The sequence below is a fragment of the Filobasidium floriforme genome (genome assembly GCF_021052385.1).
Source record: "Filobasidium floriforme strain CBS 6241 chromosome Unknown HD553scaffold_19, whole genome shotgun sequence".
NCBI lineage: Eukaryota > Fungi > Basidiomycota > Tremellomycetes > Filobasidiales > Filobasidiaceae > Filobasidium > Filobasidium floriforme.
Window position 1 is genome coordinate 351,204 of NW_025763640.1, and position 19,599 is coordinate 370,802.

At 54.6% G+C, this 19,599-nt stretch overlaps 7 protein-coding genes and 1 non-coding gene across 8 annotated transcripts; 5 read left to right on the forward strand and 3 right to left on the reverse strand.

The window, feature by feature from the left end:
- Positions 1-767: 767 nt before the first annotated feature.
- HD553DRAFT_316032 (N-acetylhexosaminidase) lies at positions 768-3,204 on the forward strand. Its single transcript, XM_046180564.1, has 10 exons — positions 768-1,312; positions 1,384-1,572; positions 1,636-1,678; positions 1,741-1,874; positions 1,936-2,190; positions 2,253-2,381; positions 2,445-2,671; positions 2,734-2,909; positions 2,970-3,074; positions 3,138-3,204. Exons 1-10 carry the CDS (start codon positions 842-844, stop codon positions 3,155-3,157), a joined length of 1,749 nt encoding a protein of 582 aa, XP_046034519.1. The 5' UTR covers positions 768-841; the 3' UTR covers positions 3,158-3,204.
- HD553DRAFT_88101 (xanthine/uracil permease) lies at positions 3,081-5,708 on the reverse strand. The gene is made up of 7 exons (XM_046184566.1): positions 4,856-5,708; positions 4,592-4,775; positions 4,287-4,509; positions 4,065-4,220; positions 3,838-3,955; positions 3,736-3,772; positions 3,081-3,670 (listed from the first exon to the last, which is right to left on the reverse strand). Exons 1-7 carry the CDS (start codon positions 5,545-5,547, stop codon positions 3,236-3,238), a joined length of 1,845 nt encoding a protein of 614 aa, XP_046034520.1. The 5' UTR covers positions 5,548-5,708; the 3' UTR covers positions 3,081-3,235.
- On the forward strand, positions 5,452-7,094 carry HD553DRAFT_359681 (uncharacterized protein; the record flags this gene model as incomplete). Its single annotated transcript, XM_046183939.1, has 7 exons — positions 5,452-6,242; positions 6,277-6,381; positions 6,416-6,520; positions 6,555-6,659; positions 6,694-6,798; positions 6,833-6,937; positions 6,972-7,094. The coding sequence occupies exons 1-7, from the start codon at positions 5,898-5,900 to the stop codon at positions 7,092-7,094; spliced, it is 993 nt and encodes a 330-aa protein (XP_046034521.1). The 5' UTR covers positions 5,452-5,897.
- Positions 7,060-7,153, forward strand: HD553DRAFT_t86. Its single transcript has one exon. It is a non-coding gene; the product is annotated as a tRNA-Pro (tRNA).
- Positions 7,154-8,672: 1,519 nt separating this feature from the next.
- On the reverse strand, positions 8,673-10,253 carry HD553DRAFT_316039 (thioredoxin-like U5 snRNP-specific pre-mRNA splicing factor). Its single transcript, XM_046180565.1, has 9 exons — positions 10,207-10,253; positions 9,904-10,107; positions 9,622-9,782; positions 9,519-9,550; positions 9,407-9,450; positions 9,278-9,325; positions 9,176-9,203; positions 9,036-9,105; positions 8,673-8,955 (listed from the first exon to the last, which is right to left on the reverse strand). Exons 2-9 carry the CDS (start codon positions 9,921-9,923, stop codon positions 8,930-8,932), a joined length of 429 nt encoding a protein of 142 aa, XP_046034522.1. The 5' UTR covers positions 9,924-10,107; positions 10,207-10,253; the 3' UTR covers positions 8,673-8,929.
- A 44-nt stretch (positions 10,254-10,297) lies between these two features.
- Positions 10,298-12,126, forward strand: HD553DRAFT_351743 (putative mitochondrial ornithine transporter 1; the record flags this gene model as incomplete). Its single annotated transcript, XM_046183643.1, has 12 exons — positions 10,298-10,439; positions 10,513-10,546; positions 10,615-10,635; positions 10,712-10,805; positions 10,873-11,036; positions 11,103-11,132; positions 11,294-11,389; positions 11,476-11,521; positions 11,582-11,656; positions 11,724-11,868; positions 11,934-12,022; positions 12,098-12,126. The coding sequence occupies exons 1-12, from the start codon at positions 10,366-10,368 to the stop codon at positions 12,124-12,126; spliced, it is 897 nt and encodes a 298-aa protein (XP_046034523.1). The 5' UTR covers positions 10,298-10,365.
- On the reverse strand, positions 11,999-17,151 carry HD553DRAFT_299115 (uncharacterized protein). The gene is made up of 10 exons (XM_046178599.1): positions 16,340-17,151; positions 16,043-16,245; positions 15,799-15,956; positions 15,559-15,716; positions 15,452-15,483; positions 13,985-15,387; positions 13,221-13,921; positions 12,804-13,159; positions 12,666-12,720; positions 11,999-12,606 (listed from the first exon to the last, which is right to left on the reverse strand). The coding sequence occupies exons 1-10, from the start codon at positions 17,048-17,050 to the stop codon at positions 12,202-12,204; spliced, it is 4,182 nt and encodes a 1,393-aa protein (XP_046034524.1). The 5' UTR covers positions 17,051-17,151; the 3' UTR covers positions 11,999-12,201.
- A 266-nt stretch (positions 17,152-17,417) lies between these two features.
- Positions 17,418-19,593, forward strand: HD553DRAFT_88256 (mRNA processing-related protein). Its single transcript, XM_046184567.1, has 3 exons — positions 17,418-18,320; positions 18,405-18,629; positions 18,703-19,593. The coding sequence occupies exons 1-3, from the start codon at positions 17,702-17,704 to the stop codon at positions 19,542-19,544; spliced, it is 1,686 nt and encodes a 561-aa protein (XP_046034525.1). The 5' UTR covers positions 17,418-17,701; the 3' UTR covers positions 19,545-19,593.
- The last annotated feature ends 6 nt before the right edge of the window (positions 19,594-19,599 follow it).

A 19,599-nucleotide genomic window follows, 5' to 3' on the forward strand; every position in this document is an offset into this window, starting at 1 on the left:
GGTACAATAAGCCAGGCGTATAGCATGACTTGTCTCCCTTTATCTGGGTTCAGACAACCGGCAACAATTCGCCCGGCCCAGTGTGGTTGACTCACCGTTGGAAAGGGATCACCCAAGTCTGCAGAGCAGCCGCTAGCAATCAGCACACGATCAAGACGACCCCATACCCTATGGCAGGAAAGGTTATTCCAGAAGATTGAAAGGTTGTTCAGCATAGTCAGGATGGGCTTGTTCTCACCCACAAGGTCACGGGCTGCCACCAACTTCAGCTTGACCTTATGGAAACAATCTCGCTTGTAAATCTCCACCTCGATCTTGAGCCAACAACAGAGTGGAGACGTGTTGCAGATCGGTTCAAGTCGTCGAGAGGTGCCCTCAATGCGGTTTCATTGCTGTGCAGTCTGGGATCTGCTTGCTTGTGGTTTCAGCCGATATTGACTACCCAACATCAACCAAATCCTTTGCGCGGACTGTGGCGGAAGATCCCATAGTGATCTAGTGATCGTATATATCTGGTGGTATCGTGTACTGTGTCCTTCCCACCGGTACCACATGGACGGCATATCGATGCATATTGATTCAGCCCGGAAGGACAAGTATCCGCGCGGGAGGTGCCGCCGTGCTCTTCGTGAATAGCGAATTAGCCCTCGATTCGGCCATCTCCGATGAGCGAGCCCAGGGGGGGGGGGTCCAACAGCGACGACCTCTCCCAAAGGACTTTGCGTCGCTCAAAGGAATCCTCGTGCTTCTCGATGGCTAGCTGTACATGCAAGGGGTTAACTACCCTTTCAGTATTCATCCATACAAACTCCATGCCAGATCAACAATCGCATTGCACAACATGTCTTTTTGGCTACAAGCCGCACTATTCCTCTTACTGGGTCATCGCACAATGGCTCTCCTCTTTCCCCTTCCTCAAACTGTCACCAGCGGGAACACTGTCATAGCTATAGGCAACAGCCTGGACGTCATTTTCAATGTACAAGGTAGCATTCCTGAGGACTTGGCGGCCGCAGCCGAGAGGGCAGTCGGATACGTGACCGAAAGCGAACATCATTACCTATCTCCCGAACGCGGGAAAGAGTTCCTCCTGAACAACGATCCACCGGTGCTCACTGCTCTGGAGATCATCTTACAAGGTTCTGACTACGGCACGATCGCTTCCGAAGTGTCTAAAGAGGCGGGTGACAGGAGGGAAGCCTACGAGCTGGATATCCCGGCGGACGGGGGGAACGCTAGGTTGACAGCTACGAGCAGCTTGGGAGCACTCAGGGGTCTGGCTACATTCGAGCAATTATTCTATGGAGTTCCGGTCAGTACATGCTTGATGAGATGATTCATATCTGCGGCTTAGGTGAGGCTTCCACTTGCGTGGTAACATAGCCTGTAGAGAGCGGAAAGGCAGCCGACCTCTTGTCACCGGGGTCGCAAGAGGTCTTCGGACAGCGGATCCGTTACAGGGCATTCAGCCCGGCGGCACCGTACCATATCGAAGATCGGCCTGCCTTCCCTTGGAGAGGGTTCATGCTTGATACATCTCGTCACTACTTTAGCAAGGAGACTATTCTTCGAGCAAGTTTCAGACTCTGATCTCACCTTGAGACGTTGACCGTGCTGAAGGCGTAACGATTACAGACTCTGGACGCGATGGCGCTGGTCAAGCTGAATGTGTTTCACTGTAAATCCAGTGGTATCCGCCTATTGCCCTTCAGAACTAAAGATGGTAACGTTCGTTGTTAGGGCACATGACGGATAGTCAATCCTGGCCATTGTCTCTGCCAGGATTTAGAGACTTGGCAGAGAAGGGCGCTTACTCTGCGAGGGAGACCTACAATGAAGAGGACGTCGGCGAGATCACAAAATACGCCGCCGAGGTGAGTCGAGCCGCGTTGTTCCGATCCAGGAACTCGCTTACCTTTTGGCGTCATCTGCCAGCGAGGAATCGATGTGGTCATCGAAATGGACATGCCAGGACATACCGCTAGTATTCATCATGCTCGGCCGGAATTGGTGGTCGGTTACGCCAGAGAACCATGGACCCGCTATGCCGCTCAGCCTCCCGCGGGCCAGTTGCGCTACATGGAGGACGATGTTACGCAGTTTATGGTGGATCTGCTTGGAAAGCTCAAGGCATATATCCCGTCGCCGTATTTCGCTACGGGAGGGGACGAAATCAACGAGAACGTCTACGTAAGCCTAAAGATAGTGAATAATGAAAAATTCAGAAGGCTGAAGTCGCGCTTGCAATGCAGAAGGACGATGACCGATCTCGAGCGACCTTGAAACGCAAAGGGTGGACGCTGAAAGAGGCGCTGAACGCGTTCATGGATTCTACTTGGCAAGCGCTGCAGCCAAAGATTCCTGTCGTGTGGCAAGAGATGGTATAGTTGTTTCGAATTCAGCCATTCTATGTCAGCTGATTCAGCTTTGTTCTGCTACCATAGGTGCAGGAGCATCGAGTGAGCTCGTTGCCCGATAAAGCGGTGGTTCTCATCTGGAAGTCCAGCAAAGACGTCTCAAACATCGTGAAACTCGGGCATCCCATCGTTCACGTTGGCTTCGATCACATGTACCTGGATTTAGGAGGAGGGGGAAACATCATTCCTCCTTCGGGGAAAAAGGAGCCGAGTTGGCATGCTCACCCTTTCAATACCTGGTATCACATCTATAGGTGTGTTCGACGGCAAGAATACCTCAGGTCAATGTCGCGCTACTGACGGATCCTCTTGTCAGCTTCGACCCGTACAAAGGCGTCAAGGCCAGCCAGCGCCATCTTGTCTTGGGCGGCCAGACTGTCCTTTGGAGTGAGACAACGGACGAAACCAATGTGGACAGCAAGATCTGGCCGAGAGCGGCAGCCATAGCCGAAATATATTGGTCGGGTGGGGGCGATAATGGGTTCCCCTTAGGTAAGTAGCTAAACATCTTTATCGCGAGAACGACTGCTGACCGAATCGACCTCAACAAAGATCCGTCAAAAGCCCTCGCGCGTTTCCAGGATTTGCGCTATCGGCTTGTAGCCAAGGGCGTTTCTGCGACGCCGTTACAGCCTCATTGGTGTGCGATCCGACCGGGTAGGTCCCTTCCGAACGAGCGATTATACAGCCCCGACGACAACTGATGTGAACGTATGTCAGGCTCTTGCGAATTCATATAGGCTGTGCACTCCCCTATCCGCGCTTTTTGCAGCTTTTTGTACAACTATTGCTTCGCTTCCTCTTGTAGGTCAATCTATCTACGTAGCTTCCTGCACTCTCGTCATCGTCGCGGAACCGTACGACCCTTTGCTTTCGGTCCCCTCGATATCGTCCGAATCGCCCTTGTACGGCAGGGAGGTGTCGACGACAGGGCCGACGTTGCCCAATTCCAGCGATGTTTGTGCTACCTCGTCGTGTCGGATCATTCCGGGATCTTCTTCATCGGGAAGGATGTTCCACATGATGACGCCGATCAAGAACGCGCACAAGTAGGGCGTCGATAGGATGACTTCGATCGAGTCTAGGAATCCCTTGAGCCCGTCGCTGTTGCTCTCGACGGTGTCGAACAGGTGCGTAAAAAAGTCGGGAACGAGAATGTTGCCCAGACCGACCGACAGGCTGATGGCGAGCGTGAACCTTTCTTTCCGGGTCCAACGGAGGCCGGCCAATACTTTAATACCAGAGGAGACAACCTGCGAGGTGAAAGGTCGTTAGTTGTTGGTACCCGGGCAAGCCCTTCAGCGGGGGTCCGACTCACTTGGGCGAAGAGGAAAGTGGTCGCGCCTCCAAGAACGCTGGGGATTGACGGCAACAGGGACAATTAGCTCTTGGCACCGTATCGCAACCTCGAAAGACTTGCCTGTTGGGTATCGACAAGAACACGCCAGCCAGCTTGCCCAATATGCCAAAGAGGATCAACAAGGAAGCGCATGCGTACCCCGCCGATCGGTTCGCGCATTTCGTGAGGACGATCACGCCTGGTTTTCACGATTGGAATTGTTCATATCAGTATGCTATTCGACCCGCAGTGAAACCAGACGAAGCGGACAGAGTATCGAACGCATATGCAGTCGGCCTACGACTTACCTGAGTTTTGAGCGAAAATGCTGACCGGGGTCATCGTCATGAGACCGCTCGTCAATCCTGCCAGTCCATCCGCGGCAATTCCGCCTTGGACTCGGGTATCGAATATCGGGCCCGATGTTTCGAGTCGAGACGCTTCGGCGCTTGCGGTGATGTCGCCTGAGGGCATGGGTTCACTTATTAGTTCAAGTGGCGGCGGGCTCTGAAACGCCCTGAAACACCTACCTGTCGCCTCGACTGCAAGAATCGTGAATACGCAGATACCGGGAATAATGGCAGCGGGATAGAGGGAGAGCTTGAAGGTTTCCACCCAGAGAAAGGTGATGGCTGGGGACGTGTCGATGGCAGCCGAGTTCATGTGACCGGTGGCGCCAGCGATGATGGAACCGACTAGGAGGCCGAGGATGATACTGGCGTTCCTCATGAACGGGCTGCCAAAGAGCTCGGTCTGGTATGTCAAACGGGCAACCAAGAGAGTTCTCGATTAGAGGCGGCGCGTCACGCTTGTAGAGCAAGACACCGGCACTCACGAGAATGATGGTGACGAAGCTGGCGAACCCTAGACCGATCATCCTGGGCGAACCGAACGCGGCGGGTCGGGGCGCGGCAATGTTGGGGCACAGGGCGAAAAAGCCCTCGGGAGAGCCGTGGCAGTTGGAACCACCGCCCCAGTTGAGGACACCGGATTTGCCAATCAGACTCGTGCCGATCAGGCTAGGCATGAGAACGAGTCGATCCCCGGTCAGAGCGGTTGCAAAGCACAAAGAGACGTGAACAAGCCAGGCGAAACTCACACAATCGCCGTTCCGGTGATGACGGGCGGGAAAATCTTTTTCAATTGTCGAGCAGGGACGAACGAGAGTCCCATCTCCCACAACGAGCACAGCATCATGGTCCCGATCAAGGCTCCGTATGCGTCCGGACAAGCTCCCTTGACGAGCGTCCCGTCCGCCGCTGTCGTCGATGGGCATTTCCCGCTGGCGTACATCTTGTCAAACAGAGTAAAGGCGGGCGAGATGGTGGCGAACGACGCGCCGACGACGGTGATCATTCCGGTGCCCAGGTAATAGTTTCGAAACAGGTGGATGCGGGACATCTGGACCATGGAGAGGATACCGGATGAGATGAGGGCCGCCGAGATCAGGTAGCTCTGGGTCGAGGCGGGAAGGGCGAGGTAATTGGCAAAGATCGTCGGAGGTACGATGAGCCCCCCGAGCATGGCTAGCGAGTGCTGCAGACCGGTGACGAGCTGGATGAGGATGGGCAGGTCGTCCTCGAGTCCGTAAAAGGGGGACGGTCGGCGGTGTTTCCGGTTGTTGCCCCAGGGTAGGACCGGCATGCAGAGCCATTTGTAATCGAACGTGCCGAACCAGCCGGATTTGGTCGTCAACTTGCGTCGAGCTGAGCGGGCGGTCTCGTGGAGCTTGGCTTTCCTGCTCATGGGCGGGGTGGCCGACGGTTCGGTGTCGACGATGTAGTCGGACATTGTGTGTGTTGCCTGTTGGTTCGCTTGGTCAGCCTAGGGTGAGCTTGCACGGATATGTCACAGGTCCAACTCCCGTCATCTATATATCTATATATCTCTCATCTCTCACACGATCTCACACGACCTGCTCCGATCTCGAGCGAGATAACGAACGCTCAGGCTGATTAGCGGCGCGTGAGATAACGGAATCAAACTTTACATCCGGGGGCTGAGTGGGGGATAATCCGACGTCGACGTATCAGATTGGTTGATCCGGTTTCATCGGATCGGATCTCGACGGCGAGGACGGGGTCGGGAGTTTGGATGATCGACGTTGCCGGTATCAGGTACAGAGAAACCTCGACATCGAGATGGCATCCTGGGGTGGGATTTCGAGAATTCGACGTGCTGGAGTGGACGACGTGGCCCCGGCAGTTGATACAGGCGATGATGTGCGGCGAGCCAGGAGTTTTGCCGCAGGTATCGAGCAGAAGGTGTCATGCATGCGAACGCAAAAAGCGGCGGTAGTGGTCCAATTGTTTCGAGATGTGTATCGCTTGTTCATGGCAAGAATGCGTACCGAGGCCCAGCTGGTGGAAGAGAGGCGCCGCAGGCGCCACGCACGCGGAGCGTGCGGATTTTTTGGCTGGGTCATTGCTGGCTCGACATGTGTTTACCGTGAATGTTTCAAACATCAACGTCCCGCTGGTCTAGGGGTTATGACCTCCCGTACCTCCTGTATCGCTGCAGAGTGCCAAGCGTGCTGAGCAGTGCGGATTTTTTGGCTGGGTCATTGCTGGCTCGACATGTGTTTACCGTGAATGTTTCAAACATCAAGGTCCCGCTGGTCTAGGGGTTATGACCTCCCGTACCTCCTGTATCGCTGCAGAGTGCCAAGCGTGCTGAGCAGTGCGGATTTTTTGGCTGGGTCATTGCTGGCTCGACATGTGTTTACCGTGAATGTTTCAAACATCAACGTCCCGCTGGTCTAGGGGTTATGACCTCCCGTACCTCCTGTATCGCTGCAGAGTGCCAAGCGTGCTGAGCAGTGCGGATTTTTTGGCTGGGTCATTGCTGGCTCGACATGTGTTTACCGTGAATGTTTCAAACATCAAGGTCCCGCTGGTCTAGGGGTTATGACCTCCCGTACCTCCTGTATCGCTGCAGAGTGCCAAGCGTGCTGAGCAGTGCGGATTTTTTGGCTGGGTCATTGCTGGCTCGACATGTGTTTACCGTGAATGTTTCAAACATCAAGGTCCCGCTGGTCTAGGGGTTATGACCTCCCGTACCTCCTGTATCGCTGCAGAGTGCCAAGCGTGCTGAGCAGTGCGGATTTTTTGGCTGGGTCATTGCTGGCTCGACATGTGTTTACCGTGAATGTTTCAAACATCAAGGTCCCGCTGGTCTAGGGGTTATGACCTCCCGTACCTCCTGTATCGCTGCAGAGTGCCAAGCGTGCTGAGCAGTGCGGATTTTTTGGCTGGGTCATTGCTGGCTCGACATGTGTTTACCGTGAATGTTTCAAACATCAAGGTCCCGCTGGTCTAGGGGTTATGATCCTCCCTTAGGGGTATTAAACATCCTACTTTGATGGGAGGGGTGCTGTGTTCGAGTCACAGGTGGGACCCACTTTTTTGCCTTTTTGCGCAATTCGGCACGATGATTCCCACGTCCTCATCTCCACGCGACTCGCTCTGCAAGCGGTCCCCCTGCTTGCAAATACAGACAAGGCAGCTTTTGACAGGCGTCTGCACCGATCTGCACTCGTTTGGAGCAGGAATGAGCGTTCGTCAGTCATCGCTCGCGTTGCGACGCGAACGGACGGCGTTTCACTTGCTCACTTGTCCCGCTCAACTGTCACGACACACGCGCGCAGTCGCTCGATCTTAGTTTGAGCTCCTGAATATCCTTCCAGGTTCTCGCATTCGTCGACATCGCGCTTCTGGCGTCTCGCTGATCCTCACTGCCTCGTAGAAATTCCATCGTCTGCAGCGAATGTAGCCTAACCGAGCTATTGCGCAAGGCATAGATCCCGGATGCGGGAGTGTCGATATTCGTCCGGGTCGACGGGGTTACAGATGGGCTGGAGTCAAGTATTTCTGATGAGCCAGAGAAGGTGGAACAAATACGTGACTGTATGCTCGCGGGCAACGTATGCCCGGCGTGGGGGTGCTGTGTTCGAGTCACGAGAGGGACCGGTCGGTCTATCGGCGATGTACGTTGTCGATGTCAGATCCGGAAGCGCCTGTGACGCATATCACTTCCAATTTACAATATCATCGACCGGTGTCATCAGCCATACAATAGCCAGTCGCCGAAGACCCTGCGCAATTCTGAAAACGGTGATTACCCTAAAGCGTTTATTGGGACTTTACGACTGATCTAGGTCGAGATGAATGAACAAGGCACGGGGACATGTTCGTCAAAAGTATCACTATGCCCCTTCCATGATTTTGCAGATCACGATGTCTGCTGGATGCGGACGCCTACAAATTCGACAAGCAACTACTCAAGCGCGATGGTTTGGCTGAGGGGTCTCGTTCCATCCTCCGTTGCAAAATGAGGCGGAGTGAACATCGTGTGGCAAGTCACCAGAAACGATGGCGAGGCTGCTCGATGCAATGTTACCAATGTCTGTAACCTTGTTAGCTTAGCAATAACTGTATTGAGCATTCAAAGTGGCCAGTCTTTCCGCCAATCAAGGCCGGAAGGCCCGACATCAATAGCTTTTCGAGACGGGACGTGAAGCCTGTTCCAGTAGACGGTTCGACGACCCCTGTAACGGTCCGACGTGGCCTTGGGAATGGGCCTGGCACGATCGTCTCTCACTCTTGTCCTTTGATTTGTCGGTGAGAAACCAATATACGAGGACCGATGCGATGCCAATACCGGGCTGAGTTGATATATCTGCGAGATCGCTGAAGCCATCGTTTTGGAAACTGTAAGCGCTGATGCAGGGCTCGGTTTGGGTAAAGACCGAGGCAAATTTGATATCGGGATGGAGGGTCAGGTGGTCTGTCGGCTGTTCTCGCCAAAAAAGATGCTAATGAGGCGGGAAGGGGGTGAAAGGTCAGAAGGAGGGGGGCTGCAGGCGACGAAAGCTAGGCAGGCTTCACTTCCTCGACTTCCGAAGATGGATGGGCACGGGGAGCATATTCGATTTCTTGAACGTACGGAGCGGGCGTCGATCGTGGTTCGAACCCGCGAAGCGGGCGGTCCTCGGTATCTAGTGACGAGAGGCGGTTATAAGAGGTGATGATCCATGCGGTATTTCATGCTGAAAAGTATTGCGAACTCCACGGGGGTACAGCCTTCTCGGTTGAATGCAAAGTCCAATATCCATATTGCTCTTGTACATGTGCGTGGCAGACCAGCCAACCAGCCCCGATTCCTTCCCGGCCTCCTAGTACTTGTGCCGTGTTGAATAATCTGTAGCAAAAAAGGCCGTCGCATTCCAAATTAAGTACGTCGAACAATGTTCAGCCGGATCACCACGTCCTCCGATTCACCTTTGGGAGCCACGACAAGACCTCGTCCTTTAGACGCTCCTCGGTAGACGGTCTCCACAATGTCGATCATCTGTCGAGACAAGAAAAATGTCAGAGGTCGGCTTGTCAACCGCTTTTGTCGTCCAAAATCGTCCGCTCACCTCCTGCTTGTCACTGATCGCCCAGTTGCTAGAAGAGCCGAATGGAGGGAGGATGTTCTTTCTCAGCTACCTTCGTTGGGCAATCATCGGCACCCGACTCACATCTTGTTGTTGTTACCGGTACCCAAATCAATCATGATATGTTTGTTTCTGGATCGAGCAAGACGCGAACACAAGGCAAAGGTCAGCCTAATGCTGTCGAATAGAGCGATCTTCAGGATCTCCACTCACCGGTAAAAGAACATCAGGGTGCACGGGTCGTACAACTCGTACATCTGCAACGAAACATCATTCAAGTTAGCCCGGTCCTTTGTAATCGCATCTTGCCGGGCCTTTCTCTCACCTTGTTGAAGTCCGGCACCTTCGTGATGTCAACTATCAGGGTCAGAGAAACGCCGATCAGCAAAGTCGTCTTGATCACACCTCGACATCAAACGCTCACTCACCCAGGTAGATGACCGCAAAGTTCTGAAGCTTCCCTTGCACTCCGTACAGCGTCTCATCCATGACCATGCAGTTCGGATCCCAATCGTGCCCGAACCGAATACAGACCACTCGATCTTCCTCGACTTCGATGGCTTGGTCTACGTGCCACCCGGATGGCAGACTGCACGAGTGCGAGTGTCGTGGTCAAGCGTTTTAAGCCAAGTACGGCGGCGGTGAAATAAAGATCGGATCGAAAGAGTATCAGTACTGTATCGACGACGGGAGCGAGGGACCGTACTGACTGGGTCATAAAGTAAGACATGGCTGCGGGCTCCTGCTTCTATTTCGCCTCAGTGAGTCGTCGTCGGGTTTGCTGCACACAGGTTCCAATCGCTTGTTTTCCAGTCTCGTTTGCAAGTCAACTTTCAGCGTTCCGAGTGATCTTATGGTCCGCCTCCTCGCTGTTTCTACGTGTGGTGGGGGTGAGTCGAGATTACCACTGAAAGCTACAGAAGAAGCAAGTCGACAATGGGTTATTATCGATATTAGCCCCTCTACCCTACCCTCCTTCCGAGTATCACGTGACATCGGATGGTAATAATTACTTCCGGAGCGTTGGGTATTCGTAAGACGCCATCGGTCCGATCGATATCGTGCTCGTTGTTCTTGTCCTCCGTACCTTATATGACTTCTAATCATTAGTGCTTCGGCCGTATCGATCATACCGAAGCACCTACACTCTAGGATAACTAGACTAACTGACTATGGACGCCGAGGATCAGCCCATAGCAGCCAGAACGGATGGAGCCAACTTGCTGACCGAGTTGATTGCCGGCAGGCAAGTCGGCGCGGATGACGGATTGACTGGAATTCTTGTTGACACAACATTGATGATGTGCTATATTGAACAGCGTCGGAGGAGCGTGCCAGGTCATCGTCGGACAGGTAAGACCAGTCCATTGGCCTTCCTGAATCAGTCTGTATCTAATTAATCCTACTGATCATTGGTGTAGCCGCTCGACACGCTGAAAGTTGTGAGTCGTGACGTGCATTAAACGCAACCCGCTGTTATCCTCGTGTTCTACTAAGCATGTTCCGCCCTACCTGTAGAGAGCACAAACCGCGCCTCCGGGGACTTTCAAGAACACATGGGACATCGCCCGACAGACCGCTGCCAAAGAGGGCGTCTGGGCCTTCTACAAAGGTAAGCAGACTCAGACTCGGCGCCCACCTCTCGAACCAGAAGCTGACAAGCACAACACGCCGCGCAGGCATGGCTAGTCCGCTCATCGGTATCGCCGCCGTCAACTCGCTACTGTTCGCGGCATATGGGACATGTAAACGCGCCATCTCCCCGTTCGGCGAGCTGTCGCTACCGCAGACAGCCCTAGCTGGAATGGGTGCTGGGGTGGCACAGTCCGTTCTGGCTAGTCCGGTGAGCCAGCATGGATACGCTAGCAGGAATGATCGCCCATTGACGTTTCGGGTTTCCGTGCTGTAGGTCGAACTCGGTAAAATTCGTATGCAGGCAAGTCTTATCGAATTTTCTGCTATGACCGAAGCATCTTCCTCGCTTCTCGTGTACTAATAACCAGAACACATTCACCGCATCTTTACAGGGCCAGGTCAGAACAAAAATCTTTGCCCGCTTTGTCTCGGATGATCACTGATCCCAAAGTCCTTGACCTGAAACAGTACGGCGGGAAAGAGGACAAACGACTAGTCGCCGTAATCACCGATCTGTACAAGCGGTACGGCCTGCGACACGGCATAATGCGAGGGTTTTGGGCAAGTAGTCTCTCTCACGATCTCTTCTAGTGCTCCTACGCAGCCGGATACTCATCCCTTGTATGACAATTTGATATGGGTTGTAGGCCACAAGCGCTCGGGACGCTCTTGCGTATGCTGGGTTCTATACCGGTAAGCAGTCGGCGAGTCCGGTGTCATGGCCTGCGCCGCCTGACCACTCCCGTATCTTAGGCTACGAGGCGACGAAACGGGCTCTCACTCCAGCGGGGACGAAAACTCCGTCCACCGGCGTGTACCTCGCATCAGGTGAGCTCATTGACAAGGAACCCTTTCGAGTGATCTATGACTGACGGTGATCGGCTTCTTCACACAGGTGCTGTTGGCGGGACGTGCTACTGGCTTGCGTGCTATCCGCTCGACATGGTCAAGAGCCGAGTCCAGCTTCGAGCGGAGCCTCCACGACCCGGCTTAGGATACATTGTGACCGAGCTCTCGGCCATTGTGCGACAAGGCGGAGTGTGAGTATCAGCGCAGACGGACGACTGAGCCCACCTGACGACCGATGATTTCATCGCCTCCACAGGGCGGGTCTCTTCAAGGGCATCGTGCCCACCCTGCTACGAGCGGTGCCGGCTGCAGCAGTCACGTTCGGAGCGTTCGAGTTGACCAAAGGTAAAAGCCGTTGTGCGCTGCATTACAAGCATCGGTAGTTCCTGACTGAGCCACCGCTTCTCCGTTCCACAACAGATTTCATCGTGTCCAATCGTCTCATTTGAGACGTACAAAGTACCTGCCTGTTTTTCTCCTTGTAACAACAATAACCATTCTTAATCCACGCAAGGTGCTGCCAATTATGCAGACACATCCATTCGCCTCCACCTGTACTGCAGGACGACGTCCATACCCGACGATCCTCCGCCGAGCCCAGGTGCTTGCCAGATGTACTGCTTGGTCGCCGCCAAGGTCATGGTCATCGGGACCACTACCCCATTGCACAAGACTTCGAGAACGTCTTCCGCAGTACGCGCTTCGCCGTTAGCTTTGGTCATCTGGCCCGCGTCTGGGGTGGACGATTTCCCGACAGCAGCAGCCCGCGCCTGTTCGACAGCGCCGAACCTCGCCGGACTCTTGCTCGAGGCCTCGGTCGATTGCGCAGTGATCAAACCGCTCTCATGGCTGCCTCGTCGTCCTTCTGAAGACTGCGATGCGCCTGATGCCTTTCCATCTTGATTACCCAATTCCAGCTTGTCATGGATCTGAGACCAGGACGATCAGCCATCTTGAAAGCGACGGAGTAAGCTGAGCGTTTACTCACGTATTGTAAGACCTTGCGAATCCGCAGCACTCGATTAGCAGTAAGGCGAGCGTTGCTTCAAACAAGCGAAGCGAAGGCGTCCGTCAGTCAAACTGGACTGCGGCATGATGGTCGCATTTGTTTGGTCTGAACACTCACTTGGCAGGCATGGGCTGTAAGCGTTCAGCCGCGTCGCCTCCTTGCCAGGGTTCAAGAATAAAGCACAATTTGACCGGCTCCTTGACTCTGTTACGACCAGCGAACAGATACTCTAGCATCCAACCCGGAGCGGCCATTTCGAGGGGTTCCATGTCCTGTTCCGTCCGCGATACCATGCTTCGATAGATAACGGCCCAAGCGCCGGCTTCTTTGCTCTCTTCCGAGATCAACAACGAGACATCTGCAGGCAGGTCGATCGGGGGAGCTTCGGTTGGGGGAGGTGGTTGGAAAGTATGGGCTCGAATCTGAGACAAGAGTCGAAGCTGTGCGGCCTCCCGTTCCGGAGCTGCTGGTGACTGAACTCGCGTAACTATTAGTATTCTACCTCGTATACCGCGAGACCTCGCAGCAGCTCACCTTTTCCACCTCCTCTTCGGATTCTTCAGGCATCGGGGCGATGGGAACGACCGATACAGGTTCGACGGTCTTTTTGCCCTTGCCACCGAAGCCCTTGAACTTGCCCATGAATGAACCACCGGGTGTTTGAGCAGGAAGGCTCGAAGACAGATTGGCCCCTGGTGTAGTCGGAGGGTTCGCTCGTTCGGCAGTCGAGGGTCTGCTGGTCTTGATGCTGAAGTAATCCTTTGGCATGCTCGATTCGGATGCTTTGGGCGAACGCATCGGGTTATTGGAAGACGTCGGGCTCATCGGTGTCGCTGCGTTTGATGCCAGGGTAGCGGGAGACTGAGGAATGATTGGCAGTCCGCCAGGCGTTTCGCGAACCCCACGCGAACCGCCAGCAGTCAGGTAAGATGTCTGAGTACCCGGTGGTGGCAGGATTGCAGGGGTGATGGCCGGCGTCGCGAGCCCAAACATGAGAGCTCCAGGGGTAGAAGCTCCACCTGTAATCAAGGATTGCGACCGCGCTCGTCGGCTTGTGGCCCGGTCAAGAGATATGAAGGTGGGTGCAGGACTTCGAGATAGTGAAGGCGCAGCTGTGGATCCCTGGAGAGAGCTATCGGCAGTGGCATCTACATTGCCTGTTTGAGAGACCTCTGCAGCCTCCGCCTTGATCAGACCAGCAAACAGATTTGCCAGAGCCCATTTGCCAAGGTTGACTGGACACGCGAGGCCGGAATCAGTCTGGAACCGCAACCGCAACCGCTACTAAGCAGACTTACTCCTCTGGTCCTCCTTGAAGGCGGGATCTCCTTTATATCCAACCTCGTCGGCATAGACCTCTGCATCAAAGCATCGATTCTCCTCGACATGGACGGTCAGACTCCCAATCCTGGTATCGACAGTGCACCAAGTTATAGTCGAAGACTCTCCTTCGATTCGTTCGCGGACGATATCCAACGCTTCCTTGGAATCCCTGCCAATGTCTCGCAAGTCGTAACCGCTCTCCTGGTAGACGCTCGAGATCTCAGTCTCATCGTATCGTCCGACACATTTGCCTTGGATGACATTCCATACGGCCACCTGACCACCAGTATCCACCGTGAGTGCGTGTTGGCGATCGTTGAGTATCAGCGCTCGAATGAGACCGTGTCGACCTTTGATGACCTCAGCCGGTTGATCGCGTATCGGATCGGCCTCGACGAGAATCTCTCTTTCCTCAAAGTCTCGCCTGGCCACATCACCTGGATCAGGCGTAGCTCGTCCTTGACCCTGATGGCTGCTCAACGAGGGCGCTCCGTTTCTCGCCAAGCTGCTTCGGCGGTAAGCCATGGCTGAACCGAGGAATGACTCTTGCGCTTTCTTCTCGTCCGTCTCAGTCATATCCAAGGTACTGCTTCCAAAGGCCTGTGGACTCGCTTTCAGCCCCAGGCATACCTGATGCGCGTAAGCAATGCCGTTCCGCCCAGTAGCATATTCAGCACCGCCGGTGCGTGATGAGGCAACCGACATGATAGACCCGGCGATCGGCGCTCCCGACATCGTAGTCTTGCGAACGCCGAGCATTGGCCCCGAGCTACGTGAGACGTCATTGGCATCATCAAATGGGTTTGTCGGCTTCGAGGTCTCCGCAAAGGCCACCGTCCGCCCGTCCCGCTGTTCAGCAGGAAGAGAGCTAGCGGCGTTGGGCGCTTGTGATAGGGTCCTCTTGGGTTGAGGCATTATGAAACCGCCGACCGTGATCATGGGCGGAGAAGTGGCGGCAGGCGGTTGCGGTTGCGGTTGAGCCGCTGGAGCAGGAGTCAATCCGACAGAAAGACTACTTCGACGCTCGGCAGACGGTACAGGCGCTTCCAGTCGATCACGCTTCCTGCCAACGTCCCTCCATCGCTTGACACTGGCGCTCCCGGTCGCTGTCCAGACGTACTCGTCATCCATTCCGATGATCTGCGAGATTCCCTCGGTACCTCTCCTCCCTTCTTCAACATCCACCTTGGCTAGGAGGACGCACTCCCCGTCCGAGTAGTCGGTCTTGCAACCGGTCACATCGACGGCCGCAAGGTGTCCCGTACGGTCTCCCGAGAGGAACCTCTCTAGATTCGGGTGATCCGAGTACAGAGACCATACAGAGTCGGTATGGTGAGTAAAGGTATGCAGACATCGCTGAGCAGCCAACGACCAGAGTCTGCAGGAACATAGTTAGCTCGTAAGCAAAAGGTGTACTTGCAAGAAGTATCAAGGTCACTCACTTGACTGTACAGTCGGAACTGGCGGATAAAAGCTATCAAGGGGAGAAACGGAAACACCAGCTGGTTAGCTGACTAGTTCTAAGCGCAAAGGCGCACTTATGACTGACATGTCGACCATCCTGACTCAACAAGATCGCCCTGATATTGTCCGTATGACCTATAAGCCCGGCGATACTCTGTCCATCTTGAGAACCAGCTGCTCGAGGGTCCCACAGTCGTACGACCCGCTCAGGCGATCCAGCCGCGACTAGCGTGCCCGCATCATCTGAGAGATATCACGAGAATCAGGTCATCGATCATCTCTTCACGCCGGAAAGCGCTGCAAGAGCTAGAGAAGAAAGACTTACTGGCTGTGAGGGCATAAATGCTGCCTTTCCCTCCCTCTTCACCGATCTGATCGGGGAACTTCAAGGTTGCTACGGGATCTTCAGGCCGGGGTTGAGTCACGTCCCACAGGTAGACTTGACGATCGAGACCCCCAGAGAAGAGGGTGTTGGAGTGCTTCCTGCAGACATGACACACGGTTGAGAACAACTATGCTTAACGTGCCTTCTCCCGTTGTCCGGAAAAATGCCTGGAAGCTCTACTTACGAAAACGAAAGCACCTTTGCGTAATCGCGATGAACCCCGATGAGTTCGGGCGAAGCGCTCTTTTCCGTATCATGAGGTGCCCACGCTCGGATGGTTCGGTCGGACGAGCAGGAGATGACGGTCTGATTCTGGTTGCAGAGCAGGATATCGTTGACCCAGTCTGTGTGGGTCTGGACTGATTGACGGAACGTCGTGGGCGCGGGCTATAAGAACGAGAATCGGAAGTCGAGCAATCAGTTTTGGGACGAGCGGGGTTCACTTTCAGTGACATTGGTCGAGAGCGGCGAGGTGACTCACCTGACGACGATCCAGCGCCTCCTTGTCGATCTGCCACCTCTCGGTGTATTCGAGCTCCTTGCGACGATGAGACGCACCCCGACCCGCCGAGCCCCTGTTATGTCCCGGCGCGTGCTGAGTATCCCCATCCTCGAACAACAACGAGTGATCCGCTTCCATCCCCCCGTCGCTGGACGTGCCATCGTAGCTCTCGTCCTCCTGGTCCAGCTCGGAATCCACTTCGTCGGCATCACCGTATTCGTTGTCACCTTCCCAATCGCCGGAAGAGACGCCGCTCTCGCCGAGTTCTAGACGTTCCCACCTGACCCGCTCGCCAGGCTTCATGGCCTCGCTCCATCTGGGTCGACGACGCTTGGTCATGGGCATTCCTAGTTCCCACCCGGCCACGAGTCCATCACGTCCTCCCGTGTAAAGGATACCTTCCGGGGTGTTGCGACCGGCAAGTAGAGTCGAGGTATCGAGAGCGATCGCTGCGACCCCGAGACAATGTCTAGGATGATGGGTCCCATCCGAATCTAAAGCCGAGTCTCTTACGAGCGTCGCGTTCTTGCGAATCGCGCCGTTCCTCTTTGGGTTCCCGTTGAGTGCATCTTGATGAGGTAGCAAGAGAGGGCTCGTCCTGCCCAGACGAGGTTCCGTCAGGGATGGTAGCGAGAGCAAGGGTACGGGGGCGTCTGAAGCTGGTAGCACATAGGAGACGCGTCTCGACATGGTGGTCTTGTACCGATGTCGACAGACTTGATCCTAGCAGAAAGATTTACGATTACCAGGTATTTATAGAGAGGAGAAATCGCTACTGTAATATATTATACCGGTTGGCGAATTGAAAGAGTTGACGACTTCACGACCATGGACGAGTGGGATGATGCTGATCGACCCTCCCTCTGGCCTCTCGTTGCACCGCATGACGCAGGTCCCACTGGCCGATCCGGGGGAGGGAGGGGGACGTGGGGTAACAACGGACCGGGATCGATTCACATAAATACACGTCGCCCCCTTCGATTAGCCTTTGATCGTCATTTTGATTAGTATTTAGGTCAACGTTTTGCTTACTTCGATTAGTAATTAGTAAACCTTGGGCTAATCGGTGCACGTGATTTCAACTACAACTTGGGCGTCCCTTCCAAAGTCTAGAGTCTGACGCCAGCGGCGATCTCGATCAACCAACCTTGAACTTTTGGCAACGGGTCTCGTAACATCACAAGGTCGCCCCGCCCATAGCAAGGCAAATCGCCTGGAACTTCACCCACTTCACCTCACATACAAAAGGACCGGCTCAACTCCCTCGCCCTCGCCTCCTATTGAGCTCTAGTACCAGCATCGGACCGCTTCGACTCACTAGCTCACTAGACATCTGTCGTGATGCAATCCAATAATTTGGCACGTACCGTGTCACGATCGTTCGTTCGTCGCTCTACTGCCTCCCGAGCACACTCGACATCATCGGCTCGTACCATCGCTTCTTCCTCTGGTCTCCTCGTACCCGGAACGAGACGCCAACAAAACGTGCTTCGAACGGGATCGCTACAATGTCGAACCTTTTTCAACATCTTCCGATCGTCGGATCGACCCCCTCCTCCACCTCCACCTCCTCAGCCTCTGTTTTCTCAGGATGACCTCTTTCACGTCCTCGATCAGAGTCCGGTAATCCAGCTCCAACGACGGGCCAAGACGATCAAATCCCTCGCTCCCTGTCCTACCTGTCTCGAACACGCCCACGCCCACAGTCCGAACCAAGCTGAAGGACAGGCAGAAACCTCAACGACCGGGTCCTCTACTACTACTACCGAGTCTCCGACGCCCAGGATCAACAAGGTCGACTATTCTTGTTCTGAATGCGGTTTCCCGACTCATTGTTCGGAGGGTCATTACCTCGAGGGCAGGGAGGCGCACGACGAATATTGTTCGAGGTTGAGGGAGATCAACGAGGATGAGCACGATTTGCGTAGCGGGAGACTCATCAGCGAGTTTGAACTTCCAGGTGAGTACAAGGCTTGGCACCATGGCAGTATCTAGAGTTGAGCAGCCGTAACTGGTTACCTCTGGTTGCATTTGATTCATTTAGGCGAACAAGACTACGAAACATCCCCAGCCCTGTCAAACTGGGACACCCTTCTCTACACGCGAAACTTCTCATCGACCAACTCTGAACGGGCCAAGAGGCATGTTAGCAAACTCTTGACGTATCCGATGACCATGGCCAGCGTCATGCATCGATTGGGGCCGTATGCGGGATCTCGAGGTGGGCTTGATGGAAGGTTGACTGCCGAGGGTAGCCGAAGCATGGCAGGTGAGTTGGGAGATTGCGATTCAGCGCTCTTCTCTCAGCTTCGATTCTGATCATCTTTGGATTGCCTCATCAGCTCTGCATACATCTTTGCACCCCCCTATGGGCTCGAACCCTACCGCCAACGGTAGAAACACACAAACGCCGATCAGAATCTTTGTCCTCGGCGCCCGAGCGGAATCAGCCCTGCCACCTCACGTATACGAACAGGTCTGCCATCTGTTCCCCTACACCCAGTTCCACTTCTACTTCGTCGGACCTCAAGCCGCCTTGCCGACCCGACCTCTGCCTCCTCGAGATGGCACGACGGCATCAGATGCCAAGGCCGCTGCAACTAGCGATAGCGAGGGCAAGAGAGTGTACGACGAAAAGACTCCCAGCCAAAACTCGGAATCCGAAGGTCGAGGTCGATCAGAGTCGGTCGGATACGGTGTGCCAGCATACACCGTGCCCGTATCTTCCACGTTGACCTTGACGACGCTGCAATCGTCTTACGAATCGGTCCACGAGCAGTTCGGTCCTTTCGACCCTTACACCGACGTCTTTTTCGCCTTCTGCCCTGGGTTCGGGTTCCCCTCGCCTACGGCGGGGCGGGATGCAGTGAACCCGGACGGTAGCCAGGTCGTCCAGGCTCAAGTGGAATGGAAAGAGACCCTTCAACAAGTGTTGACAACCAAGTGTCCCCTGTTCGTCACCGGATTCTCGCCGAGAGACGTCGAGCGGGACGTCAACAGTCTCGACTCCGTCGACGGCGTCAAGGGGGAATACGACATCTTGTTACGTCCGGGTGAGAATCCGTTCGGCAGTCTCAAATGGGAGGCGGGCGACTTTGATCCCCGCGTCATGGTCAGAGTGAACTGGGGAGTCTGGGCCATGCGTGGAAAGAGTTACGACGTAGATCAAAGCAAGATCGAGTAGATTGATAGATACTCGACAATCAGACATGTATAACGTAGCCACACCTCCACCTCAC